Source organism: Rattus norvegicus, chromosome 7, assembly GCF_021556685.1.
Source record: "Rattus norvegicus strain SHRSP/BbbUtx chromosome 7, alternate assembly SHRSP_T2T, whole genome shotgun sequence".
Classification (NCBI taxonomy): domain Eukaryota; kingdom Metazoa; phylum Chordata; class Mammalia; order Rodentia; family Muridae; genus Rattus; species Rattus norvegicus.
The window spans coordinates 89,554,161-89,573,518 of NC_141540.1; the positions used below are offsets into that span (position 1 = coordinate 89,554,161).

General features: G+C 36.3%; 1 protein-coding gene across 1 annotated transcript in view; it reads right to left on the bottom strand.

The window, feature by feature from the left end:
* Positions 1 to 19,358, bottom strand: part of Csmd3 (CUB and Sushi multiple domains 3) — a 1,310,498-nt gene that overhangs the window by 1,143,711 nt on the left and 147,429 nt on the right. Inside the window, exon 3 of the mRNA XM_087559497.1 lies at positions 4,542 to 4,654. Within this exon, the coding sequence (XP_087415623.1) occupies positions 4,542 to 4,654 (113 nt within the window). The remainder of the gene's footprint in view (positions 1 to 4,541; positions 4,655 to 19,358) is intronic.

Genomic DNA, 19,358 nt, shown 5'->3' on the forward strand with positions numbered 1-19,358 from the left:
AGAAACAAAAGGAAAGGAGGCCAGAAAACACATAAAAAAATCATATGTAAACATGGAAACCCACTCCCTGTCACACATTCAAGAATACTATAGACACATTACTCTAGGAGCCATAATATATACCAAAGGGCTTGAAGGGTAAACAAAAAGAAAAATTAAATAAAAATTAAAAATGAAGACATTAAATAAAAGCCTTAACAGCATTTATCATAAAGGGTCTGTCTGCCAAGAATTTAACTTTGGAATTAGAGTATTTCAATGGATAAATTCATCTGCTCTGTGTAAACCTAAAGGCAAAAGAATTCAGTCTGTGCAAGAGGCATTGAACAAGGATGCTGTCTTCACATGGATGAAAGTGCATGCTCTAGGTTTTCCGAATCATAGCATCTGTCTTTATAAAATATGTTTAACAAATAACTTAATATTTGCAATGTTACAGCAAAGAATACTCTGGCTGAGACTCAATTGTTTTGCCAGAGAATGACTGACTTGATTGTGACTTACATGCATTTGCTCAAAATCGTGCTTAGACTTTTAAAGCTTAATAATTTAAAAATTCTATAATTCAAAACAAACATTAAGGTGCATTGATCTTCTCAGGGGGATAAGGATGATCTGTATGATAGGTGAGTGGGATCTAAATAATCTAACTATTCTTTTATTTGTGAAGCATTTATTAAAACAGTTTTGTGGCATTTTAAAACGTTAAAACTGATGTATTTATCTTTAATTTTTTTCAAAAATTTTTAGCACCTATTGAGAATTGTTCTGATTTTAGCAATACTTTTGTACTACCATGTACTTGATCAGAATTGCTTAAGTTCCCATTAAACTTCTCAAAACTATATAAGGATTGCAATGGCAGAACATTTCAATAAACTTTTGAAACTGGTCACCACTATATTTTTTCAATTTCTTGCTTTTTGAAAACTGCTATGGTATCTTCCAGAATGAGAAAAGTCACTTCACACCATTGTGAGTAGACAGCAAAAAATTTTCTGTGAATGCCACACATTAGCGTTGTCAGCCACATCTCTTATGCTTCTGAATTAAAATATGAAAATGATGGTGATCAACACAGAGCCGGACACATGTTCAAGGTGCAGAGAATAAGAGACCGCTGGAAGCTTAGCCCTAAATAGAACATATCTACAGACCTCCCTCCTTGCAAGTGTCTTTTGGATACAGCAGAACAGCTGCACATATGAATGCACAGCGGTTGTGACAGCATGAACAAACCCTAGCAAGCTTGAGCCAGATCTCATCTCAGCACGGAGAGGGGAGCTGAGCGCTGAGTGTCACCCTTAGCCGAGTAGCTATTGGCAATTGTTAACTGCAAGAAGAGGAAGAGGCAATTTTCTCCAAGAGTGGAGCCTCTGGTAAATCAAACACTCTGCAGTGAACAAACACACATCCAATAGCATCTGGCAAGAACAAATTGGTCTTGATGGGGGAAAAAAATGGAAAAAAAACTTTATGCAAATTTGATGGGATTAGGACTGAGACAGTATGAGACAATAGGAATGGAGACATGGATTTGGGAGAAGTTACAGTAGAAGTAGGAATGTGATCAAATCACATGAAATTCTCAAGGAACAAAAACAAACAAACAAAAACAAACAAACAAACAAAAAAACCTATTCTTAAAGAGGCCAAAAGTTTCAAATGTGTTCATCATATGTAGAAAGGCATAAGAACCTTATTCACAATTAGGCTTATTAAAAAAATAATTTCTTATTAACTTTACTCTTGCCAGTTTTCAAAAATCATTTAACTATATAGTACAACTACATAGTAGGTATTGGTGTTTCTCAAACTCATTGTTTCAATGAACAGAAGGGTCTTTTTCTTCCTGTTTAAAATTACCACTAAAATACATATGAGAGAAAATTCTATAAATAAATGATTCAAACAATGATGAGAAATGTAAGATAATGAGAAATAATAATGAGGAAAATAAACACCTGGATATTGAGAGTAAAAAAGTTTTTATGAATTGCATACATCACAGCTTGACTCTAGACATCCAATAATTAAGTATTTTCATTCCATGGTGAAGAGTATCCTAATGTGTATCTTATAGATGACATGAGAATTGCACCCTCCATTGTTTAATTTAATGATCTACAGTAGTCTAATGAAAGTTAGAGATGATACAAATCTTCTGGCACAATGACTGCAGTTGGATTTATATTTTTTCAGTCATTTATTTCACACTGGAAAAATTGATTAGAACTGCTTGATAATTCAATTCTATTCAAGGGAAAAACACATGGGATTTGGTGAGTATTACCATAATCTTTTGTTCTCTTACTTTGGAAGCAATCAGATCTAACTAAAAATACCCAGTGGCAGTGTCAGAATGATCAGTGGCTGGATCTGAGACCCATGAATCATGGTAACAGGAGACGTGTATGTACTAGGCACTCGTGGCTTCCAACTTGGATGAAGCCTTGAAGGATTATAGTCCTGGATAAGCTTCAAAGTTCAGGTCTTTCTGGACCAATTAATGAGAGTTCAGCTCACATTTTCACTTTGTGAGACCCTGAGCAAATAATCCAACGGAGATCTTTGAGATTTTTCACATATAGAGCTATAGGATTGCTTTTTGTGTGCTCTATTTAACTTGGAGAATTACAGTAAATTGTTATTGAAATTCAAGAAACATAGGACACATGGCAAAGATACCAACGTGTGGTAGCCAATCCCACACTGGTATTTGAATATGTTATATATTTACAGTTGGAACATTTCAAAAGTATATTTGAAAATTATAAAAAATATGTCATGTTTCCTAAAGAAAAAATTAAGACAGAAATTTACAGGGAGCAAAACACTGCAGAATTAGGAGTCATGTTTGTAAAAGCAATGATAGCTATTGAAACATTTTGGAAAATGAATTCATAAAACTTGACAGCTAAACTAGAAAACATGCTAATGTCAAAACTCACCAGCTGCTCTTATATTTTTAATATACTTTGTACTTGTTTGAAGTGTAAACTACCCTAAAAATAACTGTAGCTTAATGAAAAGAATATAAGATTTTTCTGAATAATCACCTAGAAAATATTTGCATTCTTAAAATCATAAGTATTGTCAAAATTACACTTAAACTTTTGCAATTATGGTAATGAATATTATTAATTAACTTGTCAAGATGAATAAAAATACCTTGGAAAAGATTACAATGAAGATTGAATTCATTTTTCTTTGAAAGGGAAGAATTGAGAAGTGTAAGCCACAAAAAACTATTCAAAGCTTATACATATATTGATATTTCAGATAAAGTTAGGAAATATTTTATTTCCCTGGTATACTATATTTTTGAAGAAGAGGAGGAAGAGAACAAGGAGGAGAAAAAAACAGCTCTGTATCAGATAACATTTATTTTGCAACTTTCTCAGATATAAAATGCTTTTATTTGGGCTGTTGCTTTTGTGCTTCTTTCAAGACTGTTTTGTAGTATATTCTTTAAACATTCTATTATACACTGCATTAGTATACAGGTTAGGAAATGATAGAATGTCACTACGGTTAAGGGGTAGATTCCACTCATTAATATAAGGATTTTTGATAAATAATAAACAGAAAATTATTAATCTTGGACTTCTAACAGAAATATTCAAGAATAGATTTTTTACCAGTAAAAATTTTATTCACTTAAAAATATGTATTTCTATACATTTAGCATCCTCAGCAGAACTAGGGTTTCTGTATACCACCCCACTACTCTTTGATATACTACCATTATTATTATTATTATTATTATTATTATTATTATTATTATTATTATGTTTAATCATTTTTACAGTCCAGTCATTATCCCCCTCCCAGTCTGCCCTCCAACAGTTTCTCATCCCATTCCTTCTTGTCCCCCTGCGTCTCCAAGAGGATGTACCTGATCCTCACTCCCATCGCACCAGACCTCCCCACTAACTCTTAAGTAAACAGGAACATTGTTTCTATTCCGAGGATTAGTTTTGGTGTGAAAACATAGAAGCTAGTAACATTAGATGTTTACAGTACTTTAGTGATGATAAGAAAATAAATTCCTGGGGTTTAACTAGTCTGATACCCTCCTCTGGACACCCCTGATACTGCATATCTATGGTACACATACACAAAATAAAAATAAATACATCCTTCTTTTCCTTTTTTATTGGGGTTTTTATAAACACTTCAAATGTTATCTCATTCCCCCCGCCCAACCACCCACCTCTACTGCCTCTCAGCCCTGATATTTCCCTACACTGTGGGGTCCAGCCTTGGGAGGACCAGAGCTTCTCCTCTCTTTGGTGCCCAACAAGACCATCCTTTGCTACATATGCAGCTGGAGCCATGGGTCTGTTCCTGTGTACTCTTTGGATGGTGATTTAATTTTTAAAAAAAAATAAAGCCATCTCTTCACAAGATTTCGGACAAATATGTGAACACCAACATTCTTTATGCTTCTATAGTAAGTAGTCTTCCATTATCACACTCGGAGAACTCCTGTTTACATATGTATGGGAATTGGTATCTTTTATACTATCATCACTTACCTTCATAATATACTTTAAATCCATGAGCACTAACAGCAAAGTCACTGGTCAACCGTAGTGAGAACACGGATTTGGTACTTGTCACTGGTGGTGGTAGGTGGAATCCTGTTAACCTAAAAAGCAAAATGTAATTCTTAGCTGTGTAGTCATTAACAGGGTTTCTAGAAGGATTAAAAGGCATGCAATCAAATTCCTTTTGTACTGTTTATTCATGCACGCAGATATTTCCTTCCAATTATTATAAATTAGCTATCAAGGTACATTATATCGACTAAATTTTACTCACATGCTTGCATTGCTTTTTATAATATCCATCAACAGTATTATTTATATTAAAATTCTCATTAGTTCAAGCTTTGGGAATGAGAAATTTGCCAATTTGTGTTTAAGACTATTGTGGGTCATTAGTTTTAGTAAGTGATCCTTTAGAAGAAAACTTCATTAAATACATGATTTGTGTGATGCTTATAATGTGTGTGTAGATCATTGTCCTTGAACTAAAAAATTAGAACATAGGGACAGAAAGGTATATAAAAGAAAGTATAAATCAAGTGCATGTAACAATAATTTAAACTCGTTATTTTTCCTGATACAAATGATATTCTATGACAAAAAAGCAGCTAATTCTGTTGCCAGCTCAGAAATGTATATGCTTCCACATAAGACAACACATATTTTTATAGGCTCAAGAGTGTTTATGCATAGTTTGTATTTCATTTTATTATTTGTTCAGGAGTAATATGTGATTTGCTATAAGGACATTAGTTATTTATAACTACAGGTTAATTATAGTTATAATTCATTGATAAATTATGACATATGTTAGTGCAACTACTGCATTACTTCTTCCTTAATATCAGTAAGGGATTAAAGTGACTAGTTACTGCTAGTATTTGTTCAAAGCCACTCCTTTAACTGTGATAACATGACACAAAGTTTAAATGTCATTATTTTTGTACTTTGACTGAAATGTCAGTGCAATAAAAGTAGCAAATAGTATCCACTAGTATTAATGGCAAGTGTTTTAACTGTGGACCTTTTGAAAATGTCCTTTTACCTTCCGAGCTTAATGTATCATATTTTGAGAACCATGGTTTTTGAAGAATTCATAGCATAAGTGTTGTATATTCATAAAGACTTAGTAGTAGAGAAAGACTTCCCTGCTGTGGACTGCCATTGTAAACTTTGTATATTTTGAAATTTTGTAAACCCTCAAGGCAATAAAGTGGTCCTGTCCCTGTCTGAGAAACTCCTGCAACCAGGCCCCTCCTCTAGACCATCCAAATTGTCAAAAGTGCATTTCCAGCCCCTGTAACTGCCACAAAGGTCCTCTCCAGCCCCTCAATAGGACCCTTCACGTATTACACTAATTCCCTGTAACTGCCACAAAGGTCCTCTCCAGCCCCTCAATAGGACCCTTCACGTATTACACTAATTTTAGGGAAAAAGTCTGAACCAAAGGTCACTGATTCCTGAGCAGATAAACCCATCAATCCCGAAGTTTCCTACAAAACCCACCAACTCCTGAGCACAAAAACTCAACAATTCTGAACATGAAAACACACACACACACACACACACACACACACACACACACACACACACACAGAGGAAATTTCTACTCTGGAAAGGACTGCCACCACAAGAAACCCTATTATAAAGGCTGGGTCTGCTCAGTTCCCAGTTGACATCTCTTTGTAGCAGCAGCAGCCCTCCCTGGATTGGTCTCTCCATATTCTAGAACTTCCCAATAACACCCTTTTTATAAGTTTGCCGTCTGGTATGACTCATCAGAAGAAGCCAAGAACAGAAGAGTGGAAGAAACAAAGGAGTGGAGTGAGGCTGAGGTCCATGGGTTCCTCTGCTCGGTCTGGGATACCTTCCCCTGGGAGATAAAACGCCTCTGTTGAGAAAACTTCCTCAGGTGTGGTTCCTGGGCTTCCATGTCTCAGGTTACTCTTCAAATGGTGTAAGATCTTCCTTCAGGCTGCATGGTTCCTGGACTTCCAAGTCTATACATATGTTTCCAACCAAGCAGGAAGGCCAACGGCATGTATATACACTTGGAATAATTCATCCTACCCTATGACATATTTAAGTTCTTTAGAGTTTGTCCAATATATTTCAGACTTGTAAACATTCTAACATTTTTTTACATTTCAGGATGCATTCATAGATTTGAATTCCTCTCTTGCTATGTAAGCTGATCCCTTAAGTTATATAATGAAATCATTTTGGAAAATAATAAGTTTGTAGTATGTGTTTGTGTGTGCATGCGTGTGTGCGTGTGTGTGCGTGTGTGTGTGTATGCGTGCCTGCGTGTGTGCGTGCATATAAATGTTCTTGCTGGTACTTCTGCACATGTATGCATATGGAGGCCAAGCATAAATATTGGATGTCTTTCTTGATCATGATCAAGATCAATCAATATTACTTGATTATTTACTTGGAGGAAGTGCTCTCTCACTGAACCTGGGACTCACTAATGAGTCTGGCTGGCCAACGAGTTCAAGGAATCTTCTCTTCTTCCAAGGTTCCACCCTTCAGCACTGGTATTTGAGACATGCACTGCTACTGCTGGGTTTAACATGAGTGAGGCAACCCAAAATCAGGCCACCATGCTTGGGCTAAAGGCTTTATAAACTGCACTATTTACCCAGACCTTTCTATTGTGAGTTGTTTCCTTGGCAAATGTTTAGAGTTGTATCTGTTATCAGAAGCATATATCTGTACTTAATATTTTAATGAGGTATATATTATTTTTATTAATGCCACATAACATTCTCACTATGACTAAGATATTTGGAACTCACTAACGTTGTCTTTCTGTATCAAATATTTCAAAACTTTGTAATGAAGAATAGACGCATTCTGTTTGTATCCGTGGTTCTACTTACCACAAACTGATACAATGCTTATCATCACCACACACTTACACTGGTCTTCCTAGAGCACGGCTTAGCTGATTCTTTGCTTAATGTCTTATAACTTACTATTAAGGTGTCCCTTAGCCTTAATGGCTTCCTGGAGGCTCTGAAGTATATCACCCTCTAATCAAAAACAGTAAGTCTGTTGCCAGAATTCAGCTTCATGTAGTTGTATAATTAAGATCTCTGACTCCTTTTTGGATGAATAGTTGAATTCTTTCAAGACATAGAACATTGTCTGTGTCTATTACTTCTTTTATGGTCAAAGCTCTCTACATGTAAATTCTAAATTAATTAAATTACATTAAATGGATCTCCTTGTTTAACATATATAATCTGTACTCCACCTGCAAGTTTCCCTGTGCCATGCTATCAAATATTTTCAATTGTTTTTATAGAACCAATATTCTGTCACACTTAATTATTAGTTAGCATTTGCTAGATATGATACTTCAAATTAAAACTTTAAACAGCTTTAACTGAATATTTAAGGTAAATGTAGCTTCTAAATTTGGGGAAATAATAACTGGAAGAAATATGAATACATGTCTAACATGAATATAATTTTTCTCTTACTTTTGTTTTTATATAAGTTTATGTAAATAAAAAGTATACAAATTGCTGAACAGACATAATATATTTCAGATTAAGGAATAAAACATTGCTTGTAATACTGAATTCTGTTTTCATGTCTGTTTGTTTATTGCTCCTCCAAAAAGACAGTTATCATCCTGACTTCTACCAATAATAGATTTTCGCATTTCAAAGATTTATGTGTACTGAAACATAAAAATTATGCTGCCTCTCAATTCATTGACTTATTATTATATTTGTTCTATGACTACAGTAGATGGAGTCATTGATCACTGTTATACAGTATTCCATTCTATGAATATTCCTTATTTATTTCCTATTCAGTAAGTAGACATTTGTTATATAGAACCTTATAAACAATATTGTCATAAACATTGTGCATATTTTAAAATCATATGCATATAACTCTATGAAGAATACATGTATAAGTAAAAGTACAGTTGTAGATTGTTATCTTTATACAACTGAAGACAGGCACAATATAAAGCAAGGCCTGTGATTTGGCAGTGAAAAAGTAAAACAGGGACAGAGTTTGGTAAGGCGGTAGAGAGGGGAAAGAAAAGAACCAAAATGGAGAAAGAGAAGGACAACCCGGACAACCCAGATCTGTATGGTTTTAAATGGCTACAGGTACAAGGGATGGATTTTTATAGGACAATTTGTCTTATCTAGGTAGGAAGTTTATATCATTATCAATTGTTTGTGAGTTTGTTATGTGGACATTTTGTGGATTGGGAATTTAAGGTATAAATCTGGTAGCTAAATTACAAGCTTATTGAGTTTTGATTTTAACAGGTAACTGGGAGTTGTGACTATAACCACAGGGGCAGATGCTGGGAATGTGAGCAGAGTCCTCAGTAAGAGAGCCTTGAGATAGGCAAACTCTGTATGGACATGGTGACAACCTACCTTGGGAACTAGATGATAGAGTTGCAAGACGGTAGCCACTGTGGGCTCAGATAGTAGTAGCTTGTGGCAGCATGGAATGGAGATTGGGAGCTTAGCGGGTGAGATGCTTTGCTGACTGAGATGAAAACACCTGGCAGATGACACTGGCCCACCGGAGCTGGCTGTAGTGCAGGTAGGTAGAGATTATATATATATGGAATCTCTATATATTTACTGCAACATACAGTGATATCATTAATACTTCCTCACTCAAAATGTTCCTGTATAGCTGGGTATGAGTACAAGTGTTGCACATTTATAGCTATCGCTCTGTGCCAAGTTGGACTTAATGTACACTCAACGGGAGGGAGGGGAAAATACCTGCTACTCTAAACCTAACATCGGAGGGCTAGTCTTTTAAGTAAGATAAATATCTTAAATAGAAACCTGTTACTGCCTCTTTGCAAAAGCATTGCAATTACTAACTGCATGCTAAATATTCATCTTCATACATACAGACAGATGTCACCAAAGAAACTTCTTATTTCAAATACAGAGATCATGGTGTGTCCAGACCAATGCATGCATCTATAACACAGTTTCTTCACCTTAGGATCAGGGAACATCTTGAAAGAGGGAGCAGGAAGATTTTAAGAGATAGGAGGCCAGGAAACCTACTATGAGATTGTACCTTTCAAAAATGAGAAGAACCATGGTACTTCAAGAATGTGACTGCCTAAGAAGAGTAGAACACGTGCACCACCATTTGACATGCTAATATGGAAGGCAGAAATTTTATGGGGCCCCATCCCAAAGAAAAATATAGATTATGAATATGAATGAATGAAAATTGGGGCATGTACATGGAAGGTATCATGGGAAGAAAGAAAAGGTGGGGATTATGTAATAATTACATTTTAATTTTAAAAAGCAAAATTTATAAATATGTTTAAAAACCATTTCCCTCATTGAAGTGTCCACATTGTTTTCCAACATCAAACCAGAAACTGTCTCAGAAATATGTGAAATCCAAATATGTTAATGGAGAAAACTATCAGAAAAACTTGTCAAATCAAAACCAGACAGCCAAATCTGATTGATGGTCTTTGAATCCAGGCTTAGATCCACACAACTCTTTAGTGTGTTGCCTTACATGGCTAATGGAGCATTACGGACATAATCAAGAAATACAGAGTGGGACGTCATGCTGTATCATTTGAACAGCTCCTGGGGATTCACGGAGTAGAGGCAGTGGTTCAAGAGAAAGATTGAATTGCAGAATCAAATGTGAGAGTGATACAATTCCTGACTTTGAAGATAGAAGAAGAATATAAGTCATGTCATGTCAGGTAGCCAGGAGGAGGTGGAAGTGCAGGGAAACAAACCATCAAACACTTACACACACACAAATGGAGCCCTGAGTATCTAATTTCAACTCAATGAAGTCCTACTTGAAATGCAGTCCCACAGTCACACAATGATGCACCCATGTTATTAGGCTATCGCATTGGTAGGAACTGTCCCAGTCACAAGAACTAGTGCACAGCTCTCCTTTTTACTCCAGAAACAAAATCTTTAAATATCTACATAAAAATCAGTGATCCCTGTAATTCTCCATAGGATCCCTTTGGAACCTACTGACTACTTTGAAGCTTGAGGATTCAGAAAATGTTTCTCAATATTTACTTGTTTATAATTTTAAAATATCCCCAGATTAGATGAATATACAATTTTTATCACAAAAAATCATGATAAACAAGGAGAGATTTAAAAATCCTTGATCAAGTTCACAGTAAAATAATTTATAAGAATAAGATATTATCATTATTTTTCTTCTTATATATTTTATATTTTAGTTTTTAAATTATTTATTTACAATTCAAAACATCAGATAAGCTTATCAATGGAATGAAATTCAGACCCAGATGTGAATCCCCTTCCTTCTAATTCTTTTATACTGAATGCAGAAATACACATTTAAACAGAGAGCATCTTTAAACAATGTTGCTGTTGAAACTGGATGTCTACATGTAAGAAAGCTTAAATAAATCTATAAATACATCCCTGCACAAAACTCAAACCCTAATGGATCAAAGTCTCAACATAATGCTAGATATACTGAACCTGTTCATAAACAAAGTAGGGAAGAGCCTTGAAATTATTGTCATAGGAAAAGATGTTCCTTTTTTAGTTATTTTACTAATTTACATTTCAAATGTTAATCCCCTTCCCAGTTTCCCCCTCCACAACCCCCTATCCCATCATCCTCCCCCATGCTTCTATGAGGGAGCTCCTCAACTCACCCACTCCTGCCTCACCACTTTAACATTCCCCTACACTGGAGCATGAGTCTCCACAGGATCAAGTGTCTTCCCTCCCATTGATGCCAGACAAGGCAATCCTCTGTTATATAAGCAGTTGAAGCCATGGGTCCCTCCATGTATACTCTTTGTTGGTTTAGTCCCTATAAGTTCTCGGGGTGGGGATGTCTGATTAGTTTATATTACTGTTCTTTCTGTGGGGTTGCAAATCCTTTCAGCTTCTTCAGTCCTCCTCTATTGGGGTCCCTGCACTCAGTCCAAAGGTTGACTTCGAGCATTTGCATCTGGATTGATTAGGCTCTGGCAGAGCCTCTCAGAAGACAACTATACCAGACTCCTGTCAGCAAGCACTTCTTGGCATCAGCAATAGTGTCTGGGTCTGTTGTCTGCAGATGGGATGGATCCCTAATGAGTGGCCCCATTCCTCAACTGGGCCAAGCCTATTCACTGGATGTGGTCTCAACAGGTTCTCTCTCCCCTGTGATGGGTGTTTTGACTAATGTCCTCCCTGTTGGACCCTGGGAACCTCTTGGGTCCCTGTTATCTGTGACTTGCTAAAAGCTACTCCCAGTTCCCCATCCCCCACTGCTATATAGCTCCATTCAAATTCCTGATCCTCTATATTTCTCCCTGCCTCCTCATCTCCCCCCACAGCTAACCCTGCCCCCCTTTTCCCTTCCCTTTCTCTCTCCTTTCCAGATCCCTCCTTCCCTCTACCTCCCTGATTATTTTCTCCCCCTTCTGAGTAGCACCAAAGCATCCACACTTTGCTCTTCCTTCATCTTGGGTTTCACAAGGTTGATGAGTTATCTCATGGGCATTCTGAAGCTCAGAATACCCTACTTTTCTTTCCAGCTTTATGCATATGAATATTTTATCTGCAGAATGTCTGTGTACCATGTGAGTACCTGGTTGCCCATGGAAGCCAGAAAAAGGCATCAGATTTCCTGGATCTGGAATTACACAGTTTTAAGTCATCATGTTGGTGCTTGGATTTGAACCTCAGTTTTCTGAAAGAGCAACCAGTGTTCTTAACCACCAAAAACACATCTCTAACTACAGACCAACATCTAGCTTGTCTAGTGAAACCCCAGTTCGGCCTTTCTTTGTCTTTATAATACTAATTAAAACAGTAAAAATTTACATGCAAATGTGCATATTAACATAATTTATATTCGACTACAAACTTATACTCACTCAGATATGTAAATAATATATTATTTCAACTTTAAAAAAATTATCAGCATTTTCCAACATAGTAGAGGTAACATGAAAATTATTTTACAGTAAAGGCTACTTGTCTGTAATTATACATAAATAATCATCATGTACTGAAATGATGAATATAAAGACATTTATTTTTGCGTTTTAGTTCAAATAGTAAAGGAAGAATAAGATAGTTGTATCATGGGTATTTACAATGACTTGTGTTTTCTGTTCTGTAAGACTAGATTTGGGAAAGCATAAGGTTCTGCATCCCATAAAAATTCACCTAATTATTTTCCATTATACGTTATATTTAATTAGTGTTCCTATTTCTCGTTTGGACTTTAAGAAGACAGTTTGGTGATCTTACTAGTCTACCATTCATGCTTCAGTTAAAGCCTCTCACAGAAGAATCCCTAGTAAGTACTTGTTCAATTAATTCATTGAATTGGCTATTCATATTTAACCCTAAATTACGGGATCTTTGCTGAACAGAGGGCAGAAAGAACAAGAGATGGTGGATTATATCAGGGAAGTCATGTTTGACAGACACAACAGTGCAGATGCCCATGTTCTCACAATCATTTTGACAGGTGAATACAACCTATGCAAGCTTCAGCCAGACAAGCACATCCCAGCATAGATGTCAAGAAAGTATATATGCAATCCAGCCACTAACTGAGGAGCTGTTGGTATTTGCTGGCTACTGGAAGAGAAAGGGTAAGATTGTATGTTCTGTAATTATTTGTCCTCTAGTCTGCTGATCACCCAGAAAAGGACCCAATCCTAAGACTAGCTATAAAACAGAAACTGGACATGATAAGGAGAGAGAGAGAGAGAGAGAGAGAGAGAGAGAGAGAGAGAGAGAGAGAGCGCTTATCAGGAATCAGTGACTCAAAGTTACATTGTTTTTAAAATTTATGCTCTAATCTGTGTCATATATTTGTCAGATTTCCTTCAGGTTTATGAGAAAATGAAGATCAATTAGAAATAAATTCTACCTTCATTGAAAAAAAATCATTTGTCTCATGGAAAATCATAGTGAAGAAAGAAATGAATTGGGGTCAGAAGTTATAAGTTTGTTTCTATGCCCCAGTGGCTGTCAGCTGAATGAATTTAAACAGCTTATACTGATTTCTGAGCTGTCATTTCTTCAACGACAAACCATAGAAAATATGGTTGTGCTGTACAACCTTCTTTAAGGAAATTGCTACCCACAGGACCAGTACATCATATATCCCTGAGAGAAAACAGAACAAAACAATCACAGGAGGCAGAGGGAGTGAGGGACCTGGGTGGGAGAAGGGAGGGGAAAGGGTAAACAGGATCATGTATGGGGAGAAACAGAATAGAAGCCCAGAGGGCCAGGAGAATGATTGGAAATACGCATCAGTATGACTGAGGGGCAGAAGGAACCTCTAGAAAGTCCCAGAGACCTGGGATGTGAGAGGCTCACAAGGCCCAGTGGGAATGTCATTAGCCAAAATGGCAACAGTAGAGAGATAGAACCTGAAGAGACTACCTGTAGTAGGTAGGCATGGTCCCCAGTTGAGGCATGGAACCACCTACCCCATCTTCAAAATTTTGACACAGAATTGTCCCTGTCTAAAGGAAATACAGGGACAAAAATGGAAGAGAGAATGAAGAAAAGGCCTTCCAGTGACCAGCCCATGGGCAGGCATCAAACCCGGACACTATTACTGATGTTACATTGTGCTAACACACAGTACTTCTTTCAGAGGCTCTACTAAGATAAATCTAGATACTTACAAGGAACCATTTTATTGAGGTCAGGGACCACTATAGAGAGTTAGAGGAAGGACTAAATAAAGGAGCTAAAGAGGAAACAACCCTATAATAAGAAAAACAATATCAAAATCTCAGACTACTCAGAGCTCCCAGATATTAAGACACCAATCAAAGAGCATACATGGACTTGTCCATTGCTGTGCTCTCCCCTACCCTCTAACATATGTAGCAGAGGACTTCCTTGACTGGCCTCAGTGGGAGAGGATAAACTTAATCCTGTAGAACCTTACTGTCTCAGAAAAGGGGGATGCTGGTGGAGGTGCAGTACATGGATGAGTGGGTGAGCACCCTCTCAGAAGTAAAGGGAAAGGAGATGAAAAAAATCTGGAAGGGGATTCCAGAAAGGAGGGGCAATATTTAGAATGTAAACAAATAAAAGACTGTAATTTTCAAAATGGGACACAAACTTAAACAGAGAATCCTCAACAGAAGAAATTCAAGTAGATAAGAAACTTAAAGAAATAATCAACTTCTTTAGCCATCAGGGAGATTAAATCAAAACTTATGTCTAAGATCAATAATACAAATGACAGCTCATGGTGGCAAGGATATGAAGTAAGGAGATCACTTTTCTATTTCTGGTGTAACAGCAAACTTGTACAGCCAATATGGAAATCAATATGGATGTTCCTCAGAAAGTTGGGAATCAATCCATCTCAAGATCCATCTATGCTACTCTTGGGTATATACGTAAAGGATGGTCATCCATTCTTCCACATGGACACTTCCTCAACTTTGTTCATTACTGCCAGAAATTGGAATGAACTTAGATGCCCCTTGTTTTAGTTAGGGTTTTACTGCTGTGAACAAACACCATGACCAAGGTAACTCTTATAAGGACAGCATTTAATAAGGGCTGGTTTAAATGTAGAGAGGTTCAGTCCATTATTATCAAAGTGAAAACATGGCATTGTCCAGGAAGGCATGTTGTAGGAGGAGCTGAATGTTCTACATCCTCATTTGGAGGCTGCTAGAAGAAGACTGGGTTCTATGCAGCTAGGAATAGGATATTAATGCCCACCCTCACAGTGACACACCTAATCCAGCAAGGCTACACACTTCCTAATAGTGCCATTCCTTGAGGCAAGCATATATAAACCATCACATCCCTCTTGGGAAAAATAAATTAGTTTATATGGACAAAGAAAATGTGGTACATTTACATAACAAAGTATTATGCATCCATAAAAAACATAACATCATGAGATTTGCAAGTAACAATAGAAAATACCAGATCATGAAAGACAGATGTCATATGTATTCACTTGTAAGTGGACATTAGCTGTGACATCAATGATACGAGGCTACCATCCATAGTACCACAGACTGTTGGTATAGAGTAAAGGACTTGAGGCTACAGAGATCTTTTATAAAATGGAAATAGAATAAATAGTTATAGATGGCCGGGGGAATGGGAGAGTCAAGGGAAATGAGGGAGGGGATATGTGGAGAGACTGCTAAAATTCAGAGCCATTTCAAGGGTAGTGTGGAAACTTAATACAGTAGAATCTTTCAGGTATATATGGAAGGACATTTAAATAAATTTGCCAAACAATGTTCTCTACAAATTGACAGCAAGGGTCTGTGGCTTAAAATAATATCTAGTCAACTCACTGAACACAGAGAAGTCAAACTTGTGCTCAATACAGTTCTCAACCCTACATGCTAGCACCTTTGTAACTGAAAAATGAGCTTATTACTAAGATTCTCCCAAAATGATTCCAAATTCTAAACTTACAAAGAGTTATGGGCTCCAAGTGATCTCAGTCCATAAGCTTTGAATTTTTTTATTAAATACCTTTGAACTAGGATTGTTTAGTTTTTCCTGATTCTGCGAGTTACACTGAGGATAAAACTATAATCTAATGGATAGAACATTCTTCTCTCCAAAACAATCTCAGATGGTTTCACTTGCTCAGTCTGTGTAGAGACGGGCTGCTGCTATAGCCATTTTTTCTCAAAGAGTATAAAATTTGTTCTTCAAGGTATTTAATATTATACAATGAAATATTAAAAAGGCAATAATTTCAACCCATATTTGTTCCTTTCTGAATGACTCAAAATAAACCTAATCTCTCAATTTTCCTACTTTTTTATTTCATTATAGAACCATAGATCTTTAAGACAACAAATATTCATAATTCCAAAAGCAATCTCAACCGACCACTGAGAAAACATAAACCATAATAAATTTATCTTATAAGAAATGTCTGGTATTTAACATTATCTTAATCTGTCTTCACCTTGAATATTCTTCTACTAATGAGCCTATTTTTTCTAAGCTTTAAGGGTTTTGAAAAGCAGTTGACTGTGACAACTATCTCATATTCTATCATCTATAATTAGAAAAAATAGCCTCTTATTAACAACTTGATATTATTCAAGTAGATTTAAAACTAAAAAAAATAATAAGTGGGTACTACTAACCATTATCTCACAGTCATATTAAAAGAACAATGTCAAATGAAATTTATGAAAATGATTACAGTGTTTTGACACATAATAATCATTATCATCATAATTATTCTGGTGTTAAATCCACCCAGGGTTTACCTCAATAAACTCATGGTTAGTAAAGAATCTTCTATGTGAACATAATGAGCGTACATGAGTGGTTTCGTTCTGTTCTTCTCTCTGATTGTAGTATGATCAGTAAATTCAAGTTGCTAGTGCCTAGACTTTTCCATAACGACAGAATATAACCTAGAATTGTGAGCCAAACAAACTCCTTCTGCTCAATGCTGTTTTATTGGAGTATTTTATTATTTCAATAGGAAAACAAAAGATAGAAATTGGTACCAAGAGTGGGTCTTTTGCTGTGATAAACATAATCATGTAGCTTTTATGACCCTGAAACAGCTATGTGAAAGAAATGCAAAAGTATTTCAAATTTTAGTCTAAAAAGCCATTATATTTTTAAAGAGAGTTTAAATAAATTTGTGTGTCTTTCTTGTGACTGAAAGGCAGACAGATAAGACCTAATTTATGAGGTTTTGGAGAAGGTCGAGGACTTAGGACCTGTGGTATGCATGGGTCATTTCTTTGATGTTTTGGTGAAAAAAATGCCTTTAATCTACTGTGTACTTAGAACATGAGTGAAGTAGAAATGAGAAGTTGTAGAAATGTCAGGATTGAAGGGTATTCCAGTTGGTTCTGAAAAAGAAGCCATAATTGTTAGAGATCATCACCCCTGAGAAGCAGCCTTATGGGCTCTATGTGTATCATAATGATGGTATCTAGAGGACAAACGTATACACCACAGACTTCATCTTGTAAAGATCTAAACTTACTAAAGGGATAAAGCCTATGATGATGTGGTTTCCTTGAAAGAAACTTCGAAGAAAAGAAGGTAACCCAACTTTTGCCCAAAGGGCATTGGCTACATTCAGGTCTGGTAGCAGAACTTGACGATATTTTTCGCTGACATTGGTTTTGGAAATATCCAGGATGCAATCTTGAAGGGATTATGAACGGATAGTTGCATCCATTGAACATGGATATAATATTTTAGTCCTTGCAAAATGGTCCTAGAATGACATTATGTTATGATGTTTGGGTGAGTTCTAAGCTAAAGAAAAGATCGTTAATAGTGTAGATGCCAGGAAGAACCATGAGACATCTGCCGATTGGGGCATGGCTGGAAAGTAGATTTGGCATAATCCTAAAAGAGAGGCTCACCCTGCAGATGGCATATATAGCTAAGATTGTATATTGTCTCTGCTGGATGTTTGTTTGGGACATGACCATGCCTTGCTGCGCCCAAATACTTTCTGTTTTTTAAAGGAATGCTTATTCTTTTCTATTATTTTATTTTATTTTTGCTACAGATTTTATAGGAACTCATGGTTAAGAGAATTTGGACTTTTAAAAGAGTTAAAATTATAGGAATTCTATTTTACTTTAGGACAGACTTTGGGTAGGTTACTTGTGCTCTACTTCCCATATATATTACAGACTCTCAAGAGTACTATTAGATTTGCTGCCATTTGCCTGTCTGAACTGGCTCTTCTTAACCTGCTTCCATTCCTTGAGCCTTGGCATCAGAGAAGGGAATCCAATACCTTCTTATCTAGTTCTTATCTGCCACCTTCATGTATTCCTCCTAACACCACCCCACCAGAACCACTCTCAACCAAGGAACATGCATAGCTAGGAACAAGGTAAGTTACTTATGCCCTCTTTCTCCTCTATTCTATTCTCTCTTCTGCCTGCCAGCCTTAGTACTTCCTCCTCCACTATCCATGGATGATTAAAAATGGATCCAAATCGGTCACCTTGCACAAAATCTAACCCTAAGTAGATCGAGTAACTGGTAGGTAAGACCAGATGTGCTGAACGTAATAGAAAAAAAATGAAGAATATACTTGATCCCATTGGCACAAGAAAGGATTTTTTTGCAAAGGATACCAATATCACAGGCATTCAGACTGACAATGAAAAGTGGTGTCCCATGAAGCTAAAATAACTTCCATTTACACTATCAATAGAGTGAAGCAGGAGCCTACAGAATGAGAAAGGTATTTTACCATTTAAGCATCTAATACTATCTATAATATACAAAAAAGGGAGGATAAAATGGAACATTGAAAAAATTAGTAACTTAATTTAAAAACGGAGTATAGAACCAAGCAGAGAGATCTCAAAACATGAATCTCAAACACCTTACAAACATTTTAAAAAGTGTCCAAGGCTTAGTTATCAGCGAAGTATAAATTAAATCTACTTTGAGATTCCATCCTACTTTATTCAGAATTGCTAAACCAAGAATACTAAGGCACATGATAGCAGAGAATGGTGATGATGGGGAAAGGGCAACACCTATTAATTGCTGGCAGGGGTACAAACTGGTAAAGTCACTGTGCAAATTCTTGTGGAGTTCCCTCAAAAAGCTGAAAAGTACGTCCCTCCAAATTTCTAGCTCTATCACTTATGAGCATATACCTAGAAAACTCCATCCCTTATGACTTAGATGCTTGCTCATATGTTTTTCCTGCTGCTCTACTCTTAATAGCTAGAAATTGGGAAAAGCTTTAACCAACATGTCAAGACATGTATATTTTTGCAAATATTTT